Source organism: Chelonoidis abingdonii, chromosome 1 (genome assembly GCF_003597395.2).
Source record: "Chelonoidis abingdonii isolate Lonesome George chromosome 1, CheloAbing_2.0, whole genome shotgun sequence".
Lineage (NCBI taxonomy): Eukaryota > Metazoa > Chordata > Testudines > Testudinidae > Chelonoidis > Chelonoidis abingdonii.
Window position 1 is genome coordinate 150,596,185 of NC_133769.1, and position 22,507 is coordinate 150,618,691.

General features: G+C 43.6%; 1 protein-coding gene across 2 annotated transcripts in view; it reads right to left on the reverse strand.

The window, feature by feature from the left end:
* Positions 1-22,507, reverse strand: part of LOC116822500 (transient receptor potential cation channel subfamily V member 6-like) — a 49,209-nt gene that overhangs the window by 25,268 nt on the left and 1,434 nt on the right. Inside the window, exons 2-5 of one of the 2 annotated variants that reach the window (XM_075071132.1) lie at positions 21,244-21,424; positions 17,709-19,451; positions 2,133-2,230; positions 1,292-1,414 (exon numbers count right to left, since the gene is read on the reverse strand). In XM_075071132.1, coding sequence (XP_074927233.1) covers positions 1,292-1,414; positions 2,133-2,230; positions 17,709-17,836 — 349 coding nt within the window. In that variant the 5' untranslated portion in view covers positions 17,837-19,451; positions 21,244-21,424. Of the gene's footprint in view, positions 1-1,291; positions 1,415-2,132; positions 2,231-17,708; positions 21,425-22,507 lie in introns of both variants that reach the window. The other variant, XM_032776421.2, reaches the window with a different exon arrangement.

The window sequence follows — 22,507 nt, forward strand, 5'->3', positions numbered from 1 at the left end:
CCCCTGCCAATCTGCCCTGGAGGAAAATTCCTTCCCGACCCCAAATATGGTGATCAGCTAAACCCCTGAGCATGTGGGCAAGAGTCACCAGCCAGCACCCAGGAAAGAATTCTCTGTAGACCCTCCCACCCTAACTGCCCCCCTAGGACCCTACCCCCTACCTGTCCCCTGACAGCCACAACCCTTATGAACACCCCTGCCCCCCCCGACTCCCCCCCCAGGACTCCCACATCCTATCCAGACATGCCTGCTCACTGCTCTCTGACCTTCGCCCGGGATGCCCATCCCCTATCCAATCCCCTCAGCTTCCCACCCCCCTGGGGCCCCCTATCCTACCCGCCCTTCTCTCTCTGTGCCATATTACCTGTGGGATGGGGGAAAGGGGATTCAGTCCTTTCCCTGTGCGTTTCCCCGGCTCGTTTGGCTGCTCTCCCTGGCAGTCAGGCAGGGCTCGCTCCCTGTCTGGGCTTGGCTGCTGGGGACAGGGGCCAAGCATGCTTGGGATGGATTGGGGGCCCTGGCTTGCTCTGCTCCCGTCCCCAGCAGCAGGCCCCTTGACCGCCCCTCTCTCAGAACTCCCCTTGCTCCCTGCCCCCTGACCGCACCGCCCGGGAGCAGCAGGTCTGGTGGCACTATTGCTGTGTCGCCCAGCTGGAGCTGGAGCCACGCTGCCAGCCACGCTGCCCAGGCACTGGGGGAACTGTGATTATGAGGGAGGGAGGGAAGGGAGGACAGCAGAAAGGGATGGGCCAAGGACTAGCCTCTGCCCCACTCACCGCGCTGCCGGGGAGTTGGGCTGGCTTCTCTGTAAGCCTGTCCCGACCCTGCTCCCTGGCAGGAGTTCAGGGACCAGAGGAAAGGGTCCTGCGGGCCACATGTGGCCTGGTGGCTGTAGTTTGCCCGCTGCTGGTTTAGAGCCCTTTTCCTGAGTAGTTGAGCAAGGGGAGGGAGGAGTTAACCCTGGGATCACTGAGGACCAGATAATTGCACATCAAAAATCTAATTTAGTACACATAGCATGATAATTACTTTTCACATTCCATTGCACAGCCAACTGATCCAACAGGGATCACAGCCTGCCCTTTGTGTATCTGCGTGAGCGTTCCTGTGCAGAGTTCAACCCAAGGTTACACTAAACTAACAGGAAACATTTGTGGACGTGTTTCACAATGCTGTAGTTTAGTAATACAGCAAAGAAGGACACCTCTAACCAATTGTCCTCATTGGATAATATTTATTTCCTGACCCTCCAGAGGGATCCCAGTTCAGTCTCATGTCTTGGTAATGGTACCTTCATATAGCTCCGATGTCATCCTCTCATTAACAAGTTCTGGAGCTGCCTCCATCAGAGCCTGAGCAGCCTCCATATTATCATACAACACAGCCACATGAAGAGCTGTTTCTCCCACTGCACCTGGAGAGAGTGGAAGAAGCATACAAGTCATCTAGTCATTCATATGTATAAGACAAAGCTGAGCAGAGATTTCATATTAATAGTGGGAGCTTTTTGAGTGGGAGTGAAGTCTAGCGAATAGGGTGACTCAGGAAACCTGGGTTCTATTTCTGACTACCACTGGCCTGCTGTGTGACCTTGACTTTCCCTCTCCATGCTTTTGTTTCCCGTCCCTCCTTTGTCCTTCTTGTCTTGTAAGTTCTTTGGGGCAAGGACTACTTCTTACTACGTCCGTGCAGCGACTAACACAATGGGCCTCTGATTTCAGTTGTGGCCTCTAGGAACTACTGTAATACAATAATATTCCAGTGTGGAAGAGAGTTTCTCAAAGGTGATGGAGGAAGCATGGCTGAAGATGTTTATTGCAGGGAACAGTTCTACAGCAGGCTGGGAGAATAGAGGTCTAGACAACTATTACCCAATAAGTCTTTTCCACCTCTAAGTTTCACAATTAATCTAGGAGCTGAATAGTTCTTTGATAGAATAATTGGTACGGAACTAGGAATTTTGCTTTGCTGCAGTACTTAGGCCATTAGGTTTCTCCTTTCCTCCTGCTCAAAAATCCCAGGCCTTTTTGGCCTCCCCAGGAAGAAACTAAGGACAAATAACCACAGACTCACACTGGCAGACCCTGGATGTCTGTCATGGGTAGGGAGCAGGAAAGGAGGGGACAATTTACCTCTTTGAAAGACATCGCAGGTGCCATCAGAGATCAGTTTCTTGATGGCCCGGAGATCGTTCTCCTTGGCAGCCTGGAGAAGTGGAGATTCCCAGATTCTGCAACCAAGAAAAAACAAACAAATGTTAAAAACCTCAATTGCACCCACTTCTTTCTGACCTAGAATTTAATTCTTCGGGATCAACATGGCTTTCCGGAGCCAATAGCAACCCTCAAACTTAGCACCTTTCCACCTTGATAGGTAAGGCATATGTTTGTTATGCACTGGTGCTACTCTTTGAATTCCCTCTCCTGTACAGAAAAGAAAAATAACAACACCGCGACAGAGACAGAGCTCAATAAAAGAATAACAATAACTGGGAAATCATCAACTCTTACTGTATTGACATGAGACCACATGGTGGCAGCAGAGGGAAAGAGATGAGAAAGGGTCAGTTATGCTTTGGAATAAGTGACTCCCAAACTGTTTCAGTTTCTAGACTGTTACCCACATTTAAAACAGTTTCTTTGTTTGAAAGTGTGTCAGTGAAAGAAGCAAGAGACTGCATTGCCAGTCATTAAAGATCTTAGCTATCAGTAGTCTAGGTAGCTTGGGAGCAAAAAAGCCAGCAACTACATCCCCTTATTTCAGGGATCACTATACAAATAGTGTCTTCACTTGGAAACAAAAGGGAAAATCTCCTCTTCAACTCCCCAGAGCTCCAGAGGCACAATTAATGGACTAGGAGCTAAACTGTAATCTCATGCTGTGTGGGAGCTAAAGACCCAAATCTTAATATAAACAATCTTTTCCCTATTGCTGAAGGGAATTATGGAAGTTATGGAACACTGAAATTGTGCAGCCTGGGTTTATGCCAGCTATGGGAAACTGAGCCAGTAAAGCACATGCCATCAAACAATCTCATAAGAACATAAGAACATAAGAACAGCCATACTGGGTCAGACCAAAGGTCCATCCAGCCCAGTATCCTGTCTACCAACAGTGACCAATACCAAGTCCCCAGAGAGAGTGAACCTAACAGGTAATGATCAAGTGATCTCTCCCCTGGCATCCATCTCCATCCTCTGACAACACCATTCCTTACCCATCCTGGCTAATAGCCATTTATGGACTTAACCACCATGAATTTATCTAATTCTTTTTTAAACCCTGTTATAGTCCTAGCCTTCACAACCTCCTCTGGCAAGGGGTTCCTCAGGTTGACTGTGTGCTGTGTGAAGAAGAACTTCATGGATGTTAAATCCATTAATTTCATTTGGTGGCCCCTAGTTCTTATATTATGGGAACAAATAAAGAACTTTTCCTTATTCACTTTCTGCACACCACTCATGATTTTATATACCTCTATCTTATTCCCCCTTAGTCTCCTCTTTTCCAAGCTGAAAAGTCCTAACCTCTTTCATCTTTCCTCATATGGGACCCGTTCCAAACCCCTAATCATTTTAGTTGCCCTTCCCTGAACCTTTTCTAATGCCAATATATCTTTTTTGAGATGAGGAGACGACATCGTACCCAGTATTCAAGATGTTGGTACCATGGATTTATGTAAGGACATAAGATATTCTCGTCTTATTCTCTATCCCTTTTTAATGATTCCTAACATCCTGTTTGCTTTTTTGACAGTCGCTGCACACTGCGTGGACATCTTCAGAGAACTATCTACAATGAACTCCAAGATCTCTTCGCTGATAGTTGTAGCTAAATTAGCCTCCATCATATTATACGTATAGTTGGGGTTATTTTTTTCCAGTGTGCACTAACTTTACATTTATCCATATTAAATTTCATTTGCTATTTTGTTGCCCAATCACTTAGTTTTGTGAGCTCTTTTTGACATTCTTCACAGTTTGCTTGGTCTTAACTTCTTGAGCAGTTTAGTATCATCTGCAAACTTTGCCACCTCCATGTTACCCTTTCTCCAGATCATTTATGAATAAGTTGAATAGGATTGGTCCTAGGACTGATCCTTGGGGAACACTACTAGTTACCCCTCTCCATTCTAAAAATTTACCATTTATTCCTACCCTTTGTTCCCTGTCTTTTAACCAGTTCTCAATCCATGAAAGGATCTTCCCTCTTATGCTATGACAACTTAAAATAAAATAAGCTCAAAATAAAATGGAACAATTATAGGAGAAGAATGTCCTTGGTTGGTTTTACCCATGCCCCAGGTTCTTGATTATTTCATCAGATTTGTTTGGGTTGACTAAGGACCTGCATCCGCACTGTACCCTGGATTTCACTTATGGCAGGAAATCATGATGAGATCAATCTCCTGAACTTCACAGAGACTTTCCAAGAAAGTGCAGCCAACTCCCACAATTTTATAACCAGTCTTGCAATATTTGGTTCTTTTCTTATAGCCCCAGCTCTGCAAGGCACATGATGATGTGAAATTCTCAGTATTTGATTTTAAAACAGCAAGTTTCTAGCCCTCATGGTTGCAGGAAAGAGTTTAAAACATGACACAAGTGTCGCCTAAAGGTTCAAAAGCCAGGAGGCAAAGAAAAAGAACCTCAAATGTATTATTTTAAAACATCTCATAATTTTTAAGCTGGTCTCAGGATTTTTGAACCTAATGCTGCAGTCCCACTCTGCCAACTGCTATTGCCATTTTCATGTACAATAGCTCACTGCTGATTCAAGACGAGGAGGACCATCAATCTGATCCAGTACAGAAGGAGGTGGGATGCTGGCCTAGATGGACCAATAGTCTTAGGGCAACATCTACATTCAGTAATTAGCAAACATGATAAGAAACATTCTGAGAAACAAGCAAAAGGGGAAATATGGTCAGTGAGTTAGCCAGTAGTAACTGAAAGCGCCACCAGCCCCAAGCATGGTTGGCTGCCAAGCCAGCATTCTTCCCAAGGCAGAACTGCTGCACTCATTGGAGCTGTGGCGGGAGTGTGAGGAATGAGTCATAGTGCAGCCCCTCCACCTCTCTAGAGGGCTGGGGAAATTCCACAGGCCACCCTTTGAAGATCTCATCCTGCCCTGTGTCCCTTCAACCTGAGGGTAAGAAGCAGCTGGCTCTATCCAGCCTTGGGAATCTCGGTAGGAAGGGGTCAAGGATAGTCAACAGGAGTATTACTTTAACCCTACAACGTGGGTTTCAGTCTCTGAAGGAGGGGGCAGAAAAAGGTTTACCTTGTGACAGAGACAGGCTAGAGCTCAGGCCCATTTGTAAGGAAGAAGTATCCGGTTTCCCAGGGGGATTAAGGAGCCCTGAGACTGAAGGGTTAATGATCACAGTTTTCTGGATAATAAATGAAAGAAGCACACACAGAGAAATACAAATGCATACAGAGGACTAGAAGAAGCTGGTCTCCCCTCACCCAGTCACTTCCCAAGCCCTTTGCAAGCTCCCTTCTCTACATCACCACTCCCCATCCCATATGCAGAGTTTTAAATTTAACTTTTCACTAGACGAGACTGAAGATTCCCCATTATACCAAATTATTACATTGTTGGATGTCTCCTGGGTCTAAAAAATAAATAACCTGACCCAAACCCTTCAAACTGTGATGAAGTTTGGATCAGAATTGAAACTTTCATGCCTCCATATAGCAGGCCCAAAAGGGGAACCTAGTATTGCCAAACCCCAAGTGTTCAAAAATCATGCATCAGACATCCAGAAAATCATAATTTTTGTAAAGACTAATTTTGGAATTTTTTTGCTTCCTGGTTTCTGAGCCTTTGAGGTGCACTCAGAACATGCTTTTTTTTATTTCCTAAACCACAAGGCCTAGAAACCTACTTGAAAAAAAAAAAAAAAGGAAAGAAAAAGAAATCAGAGTTTGTCAGAGTCACTTGACTCTAAGAGCTGGAGCTTTAAGACAAAAGACTGAGTATCACTAAACTCATGATGACATTGTGAGATCTGGCAACACTAGTAATGAAATCCTCATTGGGTAAGTTCCAATTTAGATCTGAGTTTGGATCCATACTCTGTGACTTTGTCTGATCTCTACAGTTGTGTAATGCATTCATTACACTTTTTCTTAATTTACCTAAAAGAGGCCTTAGGCCATATTGTATCTTGTTTACACTGGTGTACTAGTGAGAGTAAATGCCACTGATGACTGTGGAGTTACTCCAGAGTAATGCTGATGTGAGAGCAGAATCCAACCTCTTTTGTCTCTTATATGGCACTGGCTCCTCTTTTATCTCTTCTCATAATCTAACCGCTGTTGGTGGAGATCCTTATAGCCTGAAATTCAAAATGAAAGTAAGATGGCACAAACCCCTGTAAATCAAAATCATAGAGTTTAGGACAATTTTAATGTTCCTCCCAAGTCTATTACTCTTAGGTTTCCTCCATTTCCCATGGTTTACTATTTAGCCCTAAGGTTTCTGTGGGTTCAGGGTTCTGTTTGTATGAAAGGTGCTGCACAAAACAAAAGGTGCTTTGTATTGTTAATAGAACTGGTGGAATTTGTCAGAACACATTATCCAATGAGTTTACCCATTTTCTGTTTGTGAATCATACAATACCCAGTCCTGGTTTCTGCAAATGTATTCAATCAGTGGTTTATGGGAACAAATTTCAGCCTATGCAGTGTTTGCATACAGTTATCTTCAATTCTTCACTATTCATGAGAAGCCTCGAATGGGTAGTCCACACAGGATAACCAACTACTAATGTTAGCATCTAGAAAACGTCTCCTTTAGTTTAAGTAGCTCTATTGCTGCTGATGGCTCATGGTGGGGCATTACAAAGTGGCCAATGTGTTACATACTGTTAAGTCTTATGGTATCATTCCACTCCCTGATGGGATGACCAAACCATTTTAAATACAGAAATAGCTGATAATGAACTATGCACTCTGCAGGATGAATTTCTGGATTCTAAAATTCTTGAAACATTTGGGACTCAAGAACATATTCACCAATACATCCATGGCAAGTCACCAGACTACTTATGAATAATACAGCCCGTCGAAACATAATGGAAGGCAGTAGCCTTGTTTGTTTACAAAAACCACCTTGCAACCCACTCTGATTATTAGACTGGGCAGTTCCGGAGATGAGAAGTAGCATACAGCCGGGGTCTCTCAACAACCCGTTGAATGGACAACTGACATGAAAATCCACACCACACCATTAACAGGGAACTTGCAAGGAAACTAATGTTTTAAGTTGGAGACGTGAAGTATAAAAATCAGATTTCTTTTCTTAATGCAATTTTTTATTTCAGTCTCTCTGTTGGCAGTAGCACCTTAGAGCTCTGAAACTAAAAGCTCTTTTGAAATGCACTTCTTCATTCTCTCATCTAGTCACACCTGGAATGTGACATTGAATTTTGAGTATCTCTGTGCCAGAAGGATGTCAACTAACTGGAGGAAATTCAGAGAAGAAGGAAAAATCAGGAAACATTAGAAGAATAAGTGGAAAAAATGAATAGTTTGATTAAGTCACAACTAAGAAGGGTGGCGTGTGTGTAACTACATACGCATATTTGATGGTTGCAAACAGCAGGGAGGGGGAGGAACTGAGTATAGATAGGACTTGGAATAAAGTGGTAAAAATGAACAATGAGGTGTTTCCTTCTGAATATCAGGAAATATTTCCTGTCACCGAGGAAGCAGTGTGAGCCTCATTGCCTGAGTTATTGAAAACAAGGATTAACAAAGTCCTGGAGAACAGACTATGGGGAACAATCCTGAATAAGCCAGGGAGTGGTTAAAGTGTGTCTTGTAAATGTCTTTCTGACCCTGTGCAAATATTCAGTTACAGGAATGCTCTGTTTAGCCTACCTGTATGTTGTTGCTTACAGCAGGTGGACTTGATGACATTATGGCTAGGACCAGACAAGAGGGGCAGGAAGAAATCACCCTCCAGGAACATAACCTGCAGGACTCAACACAAGTGAAGCATGATGTAGTGCTGTGCTGTCAGGATTTGGCCCAGGAAGATCCTGTGCTCCTGGACAAGTCTAACCCCCCAAAGCAGGACATGGCTAAGAAGGCATTTGGACTGCTAGAATGAACTGCAGGAGAAGGGAGGATTGGGCAACAGACTGTTCTGGGAAGGCATGGACGCAGATGAGCTTTTGTAGCACCTTTCATACAAGGATCTGTATATTTCAAACTACTAATGAAGCCTCTGATAGCTAGCCAAGTATTAATTATTATTCTCATTTTATAGAGATTAGGCCATTTTTTCCCTCAAAAATAACCTTTAATTTTAGAGGTCTCGAGTTGGGTACTTCTTCAAAATATGGACTTACCCACAGGAAAATCAGTGGCTCAGCCAGGACTAGAACTAGGGTGACCAGATGTCCCAATTTTATAGGGACAGTCCTGATTTAGTCTAGGAACCTTGACACCTACTTCCCTTCTGTAATCATTGAACTTTACTACCTCAACTTCACCTACCTCCTAAAGCGATGGTCTACATACTTGCTCCACATGCATCCTCATTGAATTTTCTGGCACCCAACAGGGGAAATTGGCAGTCATCCTAACCTAATTATGAACCAGAGTTTTATAAGTACAGCAGTGTTCCAAGTGTGTAAATATCAGGAAGAGGGTGAACCAGTTCAGATAATGTGAAAAACAAACCAAAAAAAGTCACCAAACCTTGGGCCAGTTGAAAATATTAATTATTTTTGGAACATTTTAAATGCTAACTAATTTTTACTCCCTGTTTCACTAAGCTGCCTCCTCTGGCTCCACTTTACATGACTGGAAGACAGGAAGACTGTTTATGTGTATTTCTGGTCTGACCAGTGGCAAGAACAGGGAATTTCACAAAGGGAAACCAGCTCCTGCACAGGATTTCTAGCCTGCTGAGACTTGTCCCTCATTAGTGAACACCTCTTTATAAGACTGCATGGGGATTGTCCCCTAAGCTATAAGGAAGCACAACCCCACCATATAACAGTGTAGTGTGGGCAATGAGGAAGATCTTGAAACTTAAAATGGATTCCTTGTAGCGAGGGAAGGAATGTAGCTGTTTGCAGGTGCACCTTGAGTCTGTGAGTCCTGTGTATTAAGGCTATGCAGTATTTATTAGTAAATGACTCAGTAATAAATTGCAGAAGTCAAACTTTGTTTTTCATCAGCTGGATGTGGGTGAAGTAAGGAGCAGGGGAAAACCCAACAGGAAACAGCGAGGATGGGAGCATGTGGGTCAACTACTGACTGGGAGAGACACTATACCCTCCTAATAGAAATGGTTCCAAACACGGGATTTCACAAACATCTTCTGCTGAGGCGCAAGAGGGGGTGGCTTCCATCTGTACTGACAGCTTCTTAGCCAGTTCTTTACAGAGTTTTCAAGCTGAACCCTGGCTGACAGGTTAAGGAGGGAAAGAATATTTTTTGAAAATAAAGAATTTATATTTGCAAAGCCAGTGTGTTGATTGAAATGAAACAAATCAGTTAGTGTGGAGTCAGGGGTTTTAGATCTGAGACCGGACTCACCACAGGGGCATCAGACTAGTCCAAAGGATGAGATCTGAAAAGAGGAGCAGCAAGGGCAGAGAGAGGTCCCTGATGCTGGATCCACCCCACACTCCTGCTGCACCTCTGGCAGCTGCAGATAAAGCATCAGACAGAATCTTGAAACCTACCAGCCTTTACTCCCTGCTCCTGTGGTAGCATGCAAACGTAACGTAAACAGGGCTAATACACAGATTCAGAAGTAGTCCACTGGCCCAAGCTTCACTCCTCTGAACCCATAGTCCTCAGCACAGACATGAGAGCAGAAGCAAGCAGCTCAGCATTATGAAATCACCAACAGACACCCCTCCCCCTCCTCCCTGCTACCACCAAACTCCCTCTTCCACTTGTCCAGCAGCATGTAGCCTTCGGGTGAGTTAGAGAATGATGAGAAAGGCAAAAAAAATATGAAAAGGAGCAAAACTTCTTTTCAATTACAAAGCCAAGGTGAGAAGGGAAAGAACAGAGAGTAGATGAACCATTTGGGTAACCATTTGGGACATGGAGACATGGCACTAAGGGACGGGGAACCCAAACTTCAATGCTTTGGAACTTGGGTGACCAGATATCTCGATTTTATAGGGACAGTCCTGATTTTGGGGTCTCTTCCTTATAGAGGCTCCTATTACCCCCCACCCCCTGTCCCGATTTTTCACACTTGCTGTCTGGTCACACTATTTGGAACAGGGGCTCCAAGGAAAAAGATTGGGAACTGCGTGTGAGAGACAAAAAGAGAGAGAGAGAGAGAGAGAGAACAGCCCGACTGCATGTCAGACTCCATTCTGATGCGAGAGATTCTCCTGTAGTTCAAGTGTTGAGGCTTGGGCTTTTGGGCAGGAGGCTAAGAATCCATGTTTTATTCCTGTTGTCACTTGTAAGCATCAAAAAGCCATAGCGTTCCAGCACAGTAACAAATCTGAAATCTTAGGTGGCCTCAGGTTTGTTCCAATAAGTATGGTTAGGTATTTCTAAGGTTTCTATCAGCCTGAATATGTGAAAACAAAGTGTACCAATAAAACTAAGAATAAATAAAACTCATTGTGTTGCTGAGTTACTAATTACAAATACTTACAGACAAGAAGTTGCAAAGGAAGCCTTCCCCCCTTCGAAGGTTAAACTACCCACCCTGCTTGCAAACAGAAACTCCTCCCCAGGGATAGTATCCAGTCAGAAACCACATCCCAGGATTCCTTCACTAAGGGACCTAAAGTGTGTACGGAGAGACTACAGCTGGGCCAGCAATTCATCATGGATCATTTATATATTCACCAAGACAATAGTAAGTTTAAACTGTTCTCTGAAACTTATCTCTCATCCTTCAGCACAAATCTTAACCCTTTCTCTAAGAACCAGCTAGATCTGAATCACAGGGCCCACACAGCTTCCTTGCAGGTCTTCTTCATTAACCTTACCAGCCAGTCCTAGAACAGCGCCACTTCCCTGACAGCTGCTTGTGGTGGAGAAGCACTTCCACTCCTTTCCCAGAGAAAACTTGAAGGCCAAGATTTAAAAAATTTGGCTGCATAGAGCTAAGCTCCTAAGTCCATATTTAGATTTTTTTTAAAAAAAGAGGACTAATGTTCACAGGTGTGGAGCACATACCTCCCACTGACTTCAGCAAGCGCTGCTTGCTCAGCACCTTTGAAAATCAGGTCACTTATTTACTACTTCTGAAAATCTTGGTCTAATGTTTTCATTGGGGTGTAGACAAGGAGATGTAAGAAGAGAGGTGCCTATCACACAGCCTGTAGGTGGAGTGACAGGCCATTTGTTTGTGTTCTGTAAACACTGTGACTGAGTCCAGGGGAATGTAGCTCTAACTCATTGGCACATTTAGGCCTTAAGTCACTGATCATTTCACTTAGGCCAGTGAAAAGCCAAGGGCTGATACTAACTTTCAGACACTGTGAACTAGTGGCTAGAGTACTGGAGTGGTACTCAGAAAACCTGGGTTCGGTTTCTGGCTTTGTTGGTGACCTTTGGCCAGTCATGTGCCTCAGTTTCTCAATCTCTAAAACATTACCAACTTCCTTTGTAAATTGCATTGAGATCTACAGATGAAAAATGCTATTGCTATTGTTGCCACCAGTGTAGGGCAGATTGGATCCATTGATTTAGGGGCAAAAGGCTCTGTGTAGCCCTTCACAGATCCTGAGCCATCCAATCTCATGACATAAAGCTGAGTTTATTTCATACAGCTATGACACTGAGTACACAGTAATTAAAGTACTTCAAATGGAAAAAAACAGCATGGATGGGACTCGGTGTTTGGCACACTTGCAGCTGTACAGCGCTGGGAGTTAAAGCTATCTTTGTACAGCTGTGTAGGGAAAGCGCTGCAGTGTGGCCACATTTGCAGCATTTACAGCGGTGTTGGGAGTGGTGCATTATGGGCAGCTATCCCAGCGTTTAAGTGGCTGCAACGTGCTTTTCAAAAGACGGGGGTGGGTTGGAGTGTGACAGGGAGCATGGGGGAGAGAGAGAGTGGATTTTTGGAGCCGACACTGTGTCAGCAGTTGCCTTGCAAATTCCGACAACTTCCCCCACCCTCTCTCATTCACTCTTAAATGCAAATAGCCTTCAGACCAGATAAGCAGCTGCTCCTATGGACTCTCCCCACTCCCCCACCGTGCTGTTTCTCTCCTCAAGCAAACACTAGCTGTGGACATTTCCTGCCTGTCTCTGCTCAAGCAAACAATTGCTGTGTTTGTTTTTTAGATAAGCAGCTCCGGGAGCCCCGAGTTCACAACAAAACAAAGAGAGGCATCATAACAAAACAAAGAGAGTTCTTTAGTTAAAAACATTATGGGAAAATTCCAGAGGTCAGTTACAGCGTAGTAAGTTTATTCCCTGTTTACACTGGCACTCCAGCGCTGCAGCACCAGTGCTGTTCTCTTTATTCCTCTCATCCATGTGGAGTACAACCAGCGCTGTAGCCAGGGAGATACGGCGCTGTATGTGTCTTGCCAGTGTGGACGGGGAGTTGAGTTGCAGCGCTGTAAAGCCACTACCAGAGCTGCAACTCTCAGTGTAACCAAGGCCTAAGGAGTTACACAATCTCCCCACCTTCCCACGCAATAAACAAAGGTAAATATGTGGCATTACCAAGATGCGTTGATGGTGAGAGGGGTATAAACTTCGTATTGCAACTACTTCAGAATGACCTGAATAGCTCTCTGCAAGTTAAGTAGGTTGTCCCAAACCTCATGGCAACAGAATCTTTATAACACCTCATGCTATTTACATGTAATTATCATAATGCCTTTAATTCCTTTTGTGCCTTTTAACAGATGATCTCAAAGTCCTTTTACATACCTTAATTAATTAAGCCTCATAATATTCCATGAGGTACAATAGGCATTACTGTTCCTAATACACAGATGGGGCAAGTGGGAAGTGTGCAGAGGTGAAATGATTTTCTCAGCCAAAGTCACGTAGTGAGTCAGTAGAAGAAATGGAAAGAAACCCAGTTGTCGTGGTTCTTAGTCACCCGCTTGCTCTAACTCCTCGCCTGCACTGCATACCGAAGTTTTATGTATTGGATTTTTTTTTTTTTTTTGGTGTTCAGTGGAATTCTCTTATGGCAGAGGGTCTCAAACTGGGGGTTAGAACCCCTCAGGGGGTTGTGATGTTATTACATGGGCGGGGGGTCGCGAGCTATTAGCCTCCACCCCAAACCCCACTTTGCATCCAGCATTTATAATGATGTTAAATATATAAAAAAGTGTTTTTAATTTGTAAGGGGGGGGTTGCACTCAGAGGTTTGCTGTTTGAAAGGGGTCACCAGCACAGAAGTTTGAGAACCACTGTCTTATGGCATAGTTTCTATAAGCAGATTCCAGAGAATTTATATAAGTTTATTACTTATCCTGGAGAAAGCCAGCTATGATCAAATAAATAATGCTGCTATACTTGAGATATTGTACCAAGTTTCTGTAGGTGTGTGATTCCCCTTAGATTGCCACCTCCTTTGAATTATCTGAGACTAAAGAGTTACACAACCACCCTTCCCCAGTAAACTAAGGCAAATATGTACGTTACCAAGACACCTGGTGGTGTAGAGGGGTATAAACTTCTTATTGCGACTACTTCAGAATGACCTGCATAGCTCTCTGCAAGTTATGCAGGTTGTCCCAAACTCATGGCAATAGAATCTTTATGACACCCCATACCATTTACATGTAATTATAATTATACCTTTAGTATCTAGTGTGCTTTTAAACTGATGATCTCAAAGTCTTTTCACACACATAAATTAATTATGGTAAGCCTCACAAAGTCTCAAGAGGTAAAATAGGTATTATTTTAATCTGAATTATTTTCAGCTCCTAGCTCACTAAAATCCCAAGCTAAATGTTACTTTTTTATCAGTTCTCCTTTTTCGCCTTTACCATGTCCCATCAGTTGGGGTTGGAGACGTTTGTTCTTTATCTCCAAGCATTCTTGTCAAGCGCTTCTTCCAAGCTGACACCAATCTTCTTCATGCCCTCTTCAGCATCTCGAACCACCTTTCTCTAGTTCTTCCTCATAGTCTTTGTCCCATGACTACTGGTTCTTGTACTCTCTGGCCAACATATCTCAGATTTCCTTGCTTCACATGACCCAACCATCTCAGTTGATACTCGCTCAGCTTTTCCATGATGGGGTCTATCTGCATTATGGCTCATACTGTTTTGTTGCATAGACATTCAGCTCTCATCTTGTCCGGTGTCCACCTGAGCATTGCCATTTTGGGAGTGTGAAGTAGTTTTTTTTTCTCTTCCTCATTGGCCAGCACACTGACCAGTTAGTACAGAACAATTTTCTAGGAATGCTATCATAAGCCTTCTCTAAATCCACAAACACTCAGTGCAGCTCCATGCATTTCTCCCTGTACACCTCTTACACTATTCAGGATGCAAACACTGCATCCATTATTAACTTTCTTAGCATAAACCCAAATTGTTTGTTTCATACCTGATGCTACAGTCCACCCCACCCACCACCACCTTCTCCATAATTCTTTTCAGCCATTTCACAGTGTGACTCATTAACGGGATGGTAATTGCTGCATTCTTGCACATCTCCTTTATATTGGCTTTTTATAAGGTAATACACCTAAATCCTATGCAATTTTCAGAGTTCACCTCCACAGATAACCTCACAAGGCAGAGATATGGATGTGAGCTGCCAAGTTCCCAGCATCCCATACCCAGTTGCATGCTGTGTAGGGGAGGAAATGCTGCTTAGCAGTAAAGGAATGTCAGGGGAGAGGAGAAGTGAACTCAAAGACCCTTCTTTCTCAGTGTGAAATGCTGTCATGTTTGCTACACTCTGTCACCCCTGTGGGCACTGTTATATAATGCAAGATTAAACTGTGGAAATAGCTCAATAAGATTCAAAGAAGGATGGATATACATGAGAAATTACTACAGCTCTCAATTCCTCTGCTTGTCAACTGGAAGAGATCAGGAAGAAAGTCTGTTATTGTCCCATCATACAACTATTACACAACAAGGCAACTTATAAAATCAGCTGCTATCCGAGATAGGATTGTGGACTAGACAGACAAAGATATAATCTGCTCTAGTTTCAGCACTGATTATAATGGGATAGTTTGGAGTGCAAGGAAAAGGAAAGTATTACTGTCTATCCAGTATGTGTTTTCTATTATAGTGGTAGAACAAGTTAATCAAGAATGGTCCGGGACAGTATCTGACCACCAAGACTGCAAAAACAAAATTACCCAAATGCAGTGTAAGCCTCACTGGCTTACACTAATTTTTTTTCCAAAAACTTGGAGCAGTGAAGGATTTCTGGGACAGTTCAACGAATAAGTCGCCAAATCAGAAGATTTCTGGTTTCCCTTCATTTCTGCCTATACATGGATTACAAAACTCAAATCCACAAAGCAGCCTCTTTGTAAAACATTTCCTCCCTCTCCTCAAAGGAAGGGACTAGATATATTTAGGGAGAAAAAAGATAATAGAAATACACCTTATAAGCTGCACTGAACAGAGTTTTTATTGAAAAGAATGGGTAGGTTTATATATTGGCCCTATTTCTGAGAGAATTTCCACAGGCTGTTATGACTTTAAAAGAATTTTCTCTCTCTTCTGTAATATTACCTCTCTGTAACATTTTGTATTAAAGGCTTGATCAAATTCAGTGGCACCTTATTCAGCAGCTAGGAGATTAAGCTCTAAGGGCCATCTTTTTGTTCTCTGATTGTACAGTGCTTATCACAGTGGGGTCTTGCTATTTTAATACAAATAATAATAACAACAATAATAAAGGGAGAGAATAAAGGTTTAAAGATTAGACTCAGGGCTTCTCTCCATGGGGAAAGTGACTGGCAGAACTCTAGTGGTATAAACATAGTGCATCTGCTATAGCTATGCCAGTATAACTCCCTGTGGGGACTTTACTGAATGCCAGTGTTGCTTATATTGCTTCGAAAGTGACATAAGCTGAATAGAAGGGGGATTGGAAAGGAAGGAATGTTCACATCCCCCCACAACTATCAAGTGTGTACGTTTGGAAGGGATAAGCCAAAGAGCTGTTTGGATCTCTATGAACATTCAGAAATTATGTATGAAGAGGGCTTTTATAGGCAACTATGAAAAACAAGCTCTCAGAAGATCATAGAGATCTCTAAGTGAACACGTGCAACACATCAGCCTAAAGACTGTCATCTCTGTAAAGGTCTGTTATAGAAAGAACCTACCGCTCCACAAACTGAGCATGCACAGTGTACACTTCATCCTCATTGCTGAAATGCAGCTGCATCTCTTCCTGCATCTCTGTCAGCAGCAAAGAGCTTGAGCCAACACTTATTAAGGTGATGGGCAATATACTTCATACAGACAGAAGGTCTGAGCACCTATAACTTCCCCTGGAGAAGAAGATTAAGCCCATTGCTGCTCTGCACCTTGGGTAGTCACCTACACCTGTGCCAAGTGGGTGCAAAACATCAGTCTGATCCAGTAGCATTTTATACCCACTTGGCACAAGTGGCTGTGGAGGGTGCAGGATAACAATGATTTTGACCCACTGTGCTCAGGGAGAAAAGAAAGGCAAAGGGCTTCCTTTTTTTTTTGTTTTTTGTTCAGGTGATTCATTTTTATTTAAAATTGCATGTATTAAAAAATAGGATTTCTGAATTCCCCTGTACAATATTAACTATTAACAAAAGCAGCAGACTACACACTGATTACACATACAGACTTGACAGTGTTGGAGTCCAGGGTACCTTCCCCAGTGCTATATACACATGCGCACATGACGTCCCCCCAGCCCAAGCAATTTCTCTGAAACAAGCCATCCTTTTTTCAAAGCAAGCAGTTATGGCAGCACTAATGCACACACAATTAGCAAGTACATGAATTTCATGCCGATTCTTCCTAAGATGTTTTGCACAAAAGCACATTCATATTGCCATGACCTTTCTGAATGGCAGCTGGAGAGAGAGCATAAATGAGATATTTTTAAGGGAGTGAAATCAGTACTTGTGAAAGCAAGGAGCAGATACTACTAGTCACAGGCAGGAATAATGCAGGCATATGCTGTGTGTTTCCACACATACAGTTCTTGAACATGCAACTCAATATTGATCTCCAGCAACCCAACTGCTAATCTCTACCTGGGCTCCCCACACAGATGTGTCAGTGGATCCCACACCTATCCTGCAGCCCCTTGTTATTCCAGTTCTGGGAACTACAATCATTTGTCCTGATTCCCTTCAACACTGCCCTACAGAGCTCCCCCTGGCAATTCCAGTCCTCGGAACTTCACACAATTCTGCCGATGCCTCTCTTATCCTAACACACCCCCTGTTACTCTAGCGCTGCATCCCTCTTGAGCAGTAACTGCATATTGTGCCCAGTTATGCAGTAGGTTTTCACAATGCATTCATGGGGACGAAACTGAGACCCACTCAACTCATTTAATTGATGAGCAGAGATAAAATCTGAAGTCCAGAGATATTCCTCCTTACAAAAATCTGAAAGAGAGACAGACAGAAAAGTGCTGCAAGCACTCGCTGAGTTTATCTACCGTCAGAAAGGCCTGGGCAAAGAGACATACAAGCTTTAACAAAGAAAGCAGCATGTGGAGGAGAAAAGGCAAGAAGGCTGAGCTACACCGTACCTTTTCTGCTGCAGCAGGTGGATTTCATCCAGACGCTGAGCGCAGTATCTTTTGCCTTGTAACTTGTGTCTGAGCCTATTCCAGAGCTGGATGAAAGGTTTGCTATTCCCAGGCAGAGGCAACCCCATTGTTTCTTTTTCCTTCTCCTCCTTTTCTTCAGCTGGAGCAGCCTTCTATACCAAAGCAGAAACCAGCAACCCTCACCCAGAAAGATTTAAGGCAGTCTTACTGAATGGCCCTGGGCGGATTCTCCTCGCTCAGCTACCGCTTATTAACTCTGCCCAGAATCGCCTGTACGCAGCTAGCTCAGATGTATCAGTTCAAAAAGGAAAATGGAAAAAAAAAAAAGCTCTCTAACAGTAAGCACCTCTGGCTAGCAGGTCATCCTGAGCAATCAGAATGAAATGGAGCAGCGAGCTGATCTCCAAAATAACCCACCCCAAAAGTGTGTCTGATTTGGAGACAGCCACTTGAGATCCTATGCTTCAGGTTCTCTGACCCTGCTCAGCTGCTGAGGAATATCTAAGGCTTCAGCTCCTAATCTGCCTTTTCCATTTCTAACTTCTAGGATTTAGAGAAGTTTCTTCCTTATCCACCCCTGGCTACCTCTGGGAAGGTGCATCTGAGAGGTGGGACCTGGAAATAGACAGAGGGCTGCGCAGATCAGGCAGAGCAGCATCTAGCTCTGTGAGCATATAAGAGAGTGTCCTGAAAGACACTATCTGCTGGGAAGGCACCAAGGCACAGTACAAAGGAGGCCACACCTCCCAACTCGCCTCTCCGCAAATCACATCAGAGACACGGCTTGTGTTTAAGGAGCTGGCTTGTCTGCCGCATCCCCACCTCTCTCTCTGACACACACAGACATCACAAACCCGCGCGCACGCATGCAAAATAATTTCCAATCTCCAAATCTTTTAGGAGGTGGAAGAAGAGTTTAAAGATATTTGTACAGAAAGACTTGAGCCTCCGGACTTCCCTTCCTCCCTTTTCTCTTCCTTCGCCCCCAGGCATTCTCTCCTACTTTCTCTCACTACCTTGTTTTGTCAGTACAATGTATTTAGAAGAAGAGTGAAATTTACCATTTGTCTGTACTATTCTTTCATTGTTGGAAAGAAGCACAAAGTGGGCTTGGGGCATTGATAAACAAGATCAAACACAGTAGGGGATATTATCTGAGAGCAAAGAAACTATGGGCCAAACCCTGCAACAAGGCCCTGATCCTTAAAGACAATGGGAGTTTTGCATGATTCAATAGGAGCAGGATTAGGCTCCCATTGAAGTCAGTAAGGATTTTGTCTGAGTAAGGTCTGAAGGATTTGGCATTGGACATTAAGCAGAATCAGCTGTTGGGAGCAGAAATCTGAAGTGGAGGGGAGGCTTTGGGGGAGAAAGGTGAGTAAAACACCAAAATAACCAGGGGAAGGAGGAATAAAGATTAATCTGCAGGGGCTGATGCAAGTGACCTAACAGGTCTTTCTGATCTCTCTAACTCCTAGGATTCTCTGAATCATGCAGTCTAAGTGTAAGTGTCAAACTGAACTGACCTGCTAAATGTAAATGTCTATACCTAGGAACAAAGAATGTAGGCCATACTTACACAAAGGGGGACTCTATTCTAGGAAGCAGTGACTCTGAAAAAGATTTAGAGGTCATGGTGGGTAATCAGCTGAACAAGAGTTCCCAATGTGACACTGTGTCCAAAAGGGCTGATGTGATCCTTGCATCCTTAAACACAGGAATCTTGAATTGGAACAGAGATAGAGAGATTATTTTACCTCTATATTTGGCACAAGTGCAACCACTGCTGGAATACTGTGTCCAGTTATGGTGTCCACAATTCAAGAAGCATGTTCGTAACTTGGAGAGAGTTCAGAGAAGAAACATGAGAATGATTAAAGGATTAGAAAACTTGCCCTATGTTTATAGACTCACAGAGCTCAATCTATTTAGCTTAACAAAGAGGAGGTTAAGAGGTGACTTGATTACAGTCTATAAGCATCTACATGAGGAACAAATATTTAATAGTGGACTCTTCAGTCTGACAAAGAAAGGTATAACATGATCCAATGGCTGGAAATTGAAGCTAGATAAATTCAGACTGGAACTAAGGAGTACATTTTTAACAGTGAGCATAATTAACCATTGGAACAATTTACCAAAGGAAGTGGTGGATTCATCATCACTGACCATTTTTAAATCAAAATTGGATGCTTTTCTAAAAGATACTGTAGAATTATTTTGGGTAAAGTCCTATGGACTAGGTAATAAAGGAGGTCGGACTAGATGATCACAATGATTCCTTCTGGTCTTGGAACGTATGAATCTCTGAACTCTGGGGGGATTCATTTCTCACTGCAATCAGTGAGGACTCAGGGTACGTCTACACTACCCACCGAATTAGCGATCAATCTATCGGGGATCAATTTATTGCATATAATGTAGACATGATAAATCGATCCCCGATTGCTCTACCATTGACTGCTGAACTCCAGCTTGGTGAGACATGGAAGCAAAGCTAATGGGGGAGCCACAGCACGCCACGAGGACACAAAGTAAGTAATTTTAATTCAATCTAAGATATGTCGACTTCAGCAGTAAGACTAGCGTATCTTAGATCGACCCCCCCAGTGTAGACCAGGCCTCGGAGATTAATGCTAGCCAGGAGAAACAGCTGGTGGCGGGAGGGATGCAGCCTTTGGATAATTAAATAGACACACACACTCCTCCTGCTTTTCCTGGGGAGTGGGAGGGGTAGGCAAACCAGGGTCGAAGTTAGATAAGGCTCTTAGATACCAAGATGATAGGCACCTTACAAATACCTAAGGTAGATAGACAGATAAGTCCCCATTTAGTTGAGCTGCTCTCCCCACCCCCTCTGTTGGGTTACTGGCTCTTGGTGCATAGTTGGCATTCTCTCTCTGGGGGGTGGGGTGGGGGCATTGTCATACCCGCAGGCTAAGGTTAACAATCAGAAGGACTCTAGTGTGTAAATGTTACACCTCCAATTTAAATAGGTTAAACCCAGTGCTGATTGTACAGCCACTGCTGGCCAGCAGTGGGAAAGGATTCTCTCTCTTTCTCTCTCTCCCCCCTACCCCCATGTTGTGTAGGGAAAATGTGTCCATTTTGACTGATGCAGGGAAAAGAAATGCAATTTTGTAACTAGTGTCATCTTGCGGCCCCAAGGGCATAGAGAAGGGTGGGCGGTGCAGTGTGAGTGGTGTGTCTCAATGAGACAAGGGGCTGGTCACTTTAAAAGGTGATATGGCTAGGTGAAGGGAATGGATAGCGAAACACATTCCTTCTCAAAGCTGTTCCAAGCAGCTCTAAGCGCTGCCCCTTTGCAATGGTACCACAATGTAGCCATGGATGAAAGAGGATACAAGGATAAACAGGGTCTGCAGACTAGAAACACAGTTACTAGCTCAGCCATGCACGAACACATACACATTTATACTTGGAGAGTTGGTCTTTCAGCTTCAAACACACCTGAGCTAAAGAAGAATTCCAACAATAATTGTAGGTCTCTTACCCTTTCTGTGGTGCAGCCACTGGAGGGCATCGTGACACAACACACATACGCACGCGGCACCCAGGCATTGCAAGAGGACATCTTCTCTGTTTACAGCAGTGCATGTGGTCAAGGTGAATTGCCAGCATGGACAACAGATGGAAGCTGGCTACATCATGGGAGAACATATCAGAGGCCAAGACTGGTTGTCGGAAAAAAACATTGTAAAGGTCTTTGTGGGTGAAGGAAGGCTGCAGAGCACGTGTAATAGTGACCTCATGGAAAGATGGCACACAACACAATGGTCAGAGCAAGTGGAAATGACAAGGGGGGATGATGATTCTGTGGTGGCACCCATTCAGGTATCTTTTGGAGGAAGCTCAATCAGCATCACAGCCAGCACAGGCCTGGCCTTGAGAGCAAGTGAAACAGCACAGATAAGTCAGTAGATGGTACTATTTGGTGGAGAGACAAATGAAAAACAGAGATACTCACAAGGCCAGAGAATAGCCATTTGCACATGTCTACTACAAGTGAAGGGGAACTGCAAAACCACACTGACCACTGGGAACATGCTCTTTGGTCATATGGTCTTGCCACGATTATAACACAGTCCTTCTGCTCTCTTCTGGATATGCTGTACTTCTGTCATCACCACCAATTGCTAGCTATTCATAAGCCATGTAGAGCACTAACTGAGCAGATATGTGGTGTTTCCCATTCTTGTTTTCATGCATCAAATCTTGCTGTGTGTGGATTTGCACTAGATGGCCTAAACAGTCCCCTGTATTTCCCATTCCAGCGCAAGGAAATGTTGTTTTAAATCAGTGGACTAGGAGTCAAGAGTTTTACATTCTACTTTTAGCTCTGATAGTGACTCACTGCAACACCTTGGGCAGGTCACTTCCCCTATCTGTGCCTGCGTTTTCTCATCAGCAAAATGAAAATAACAATACTTCCCTAGCTCTCGAGGGTATTGTGAGGCTTAAAGGGCCCAATCTGTACCCAAAGTTACATAATGCAACAGCCAGCATGAATTCCAGGTATTAGCCTAGAGCACACTGGACCTTTGCTTTTAAAGTCTATTTCAATGATGGTCGACTCAGACGAAAACGTCAGGATTATGTCTGTTTGCAGCATGAAGTAGGAACACTAGAGCCTGTGCCCTTGGGTGTTGACCATCTGGAGGAGCTGAGGCCAATGGAGGAGACAGTTTTATGGTCTTCACTATCATCAAAATTGTTGATGCCAGCATATGCAAATTAAATTATAGTCATAAATGATT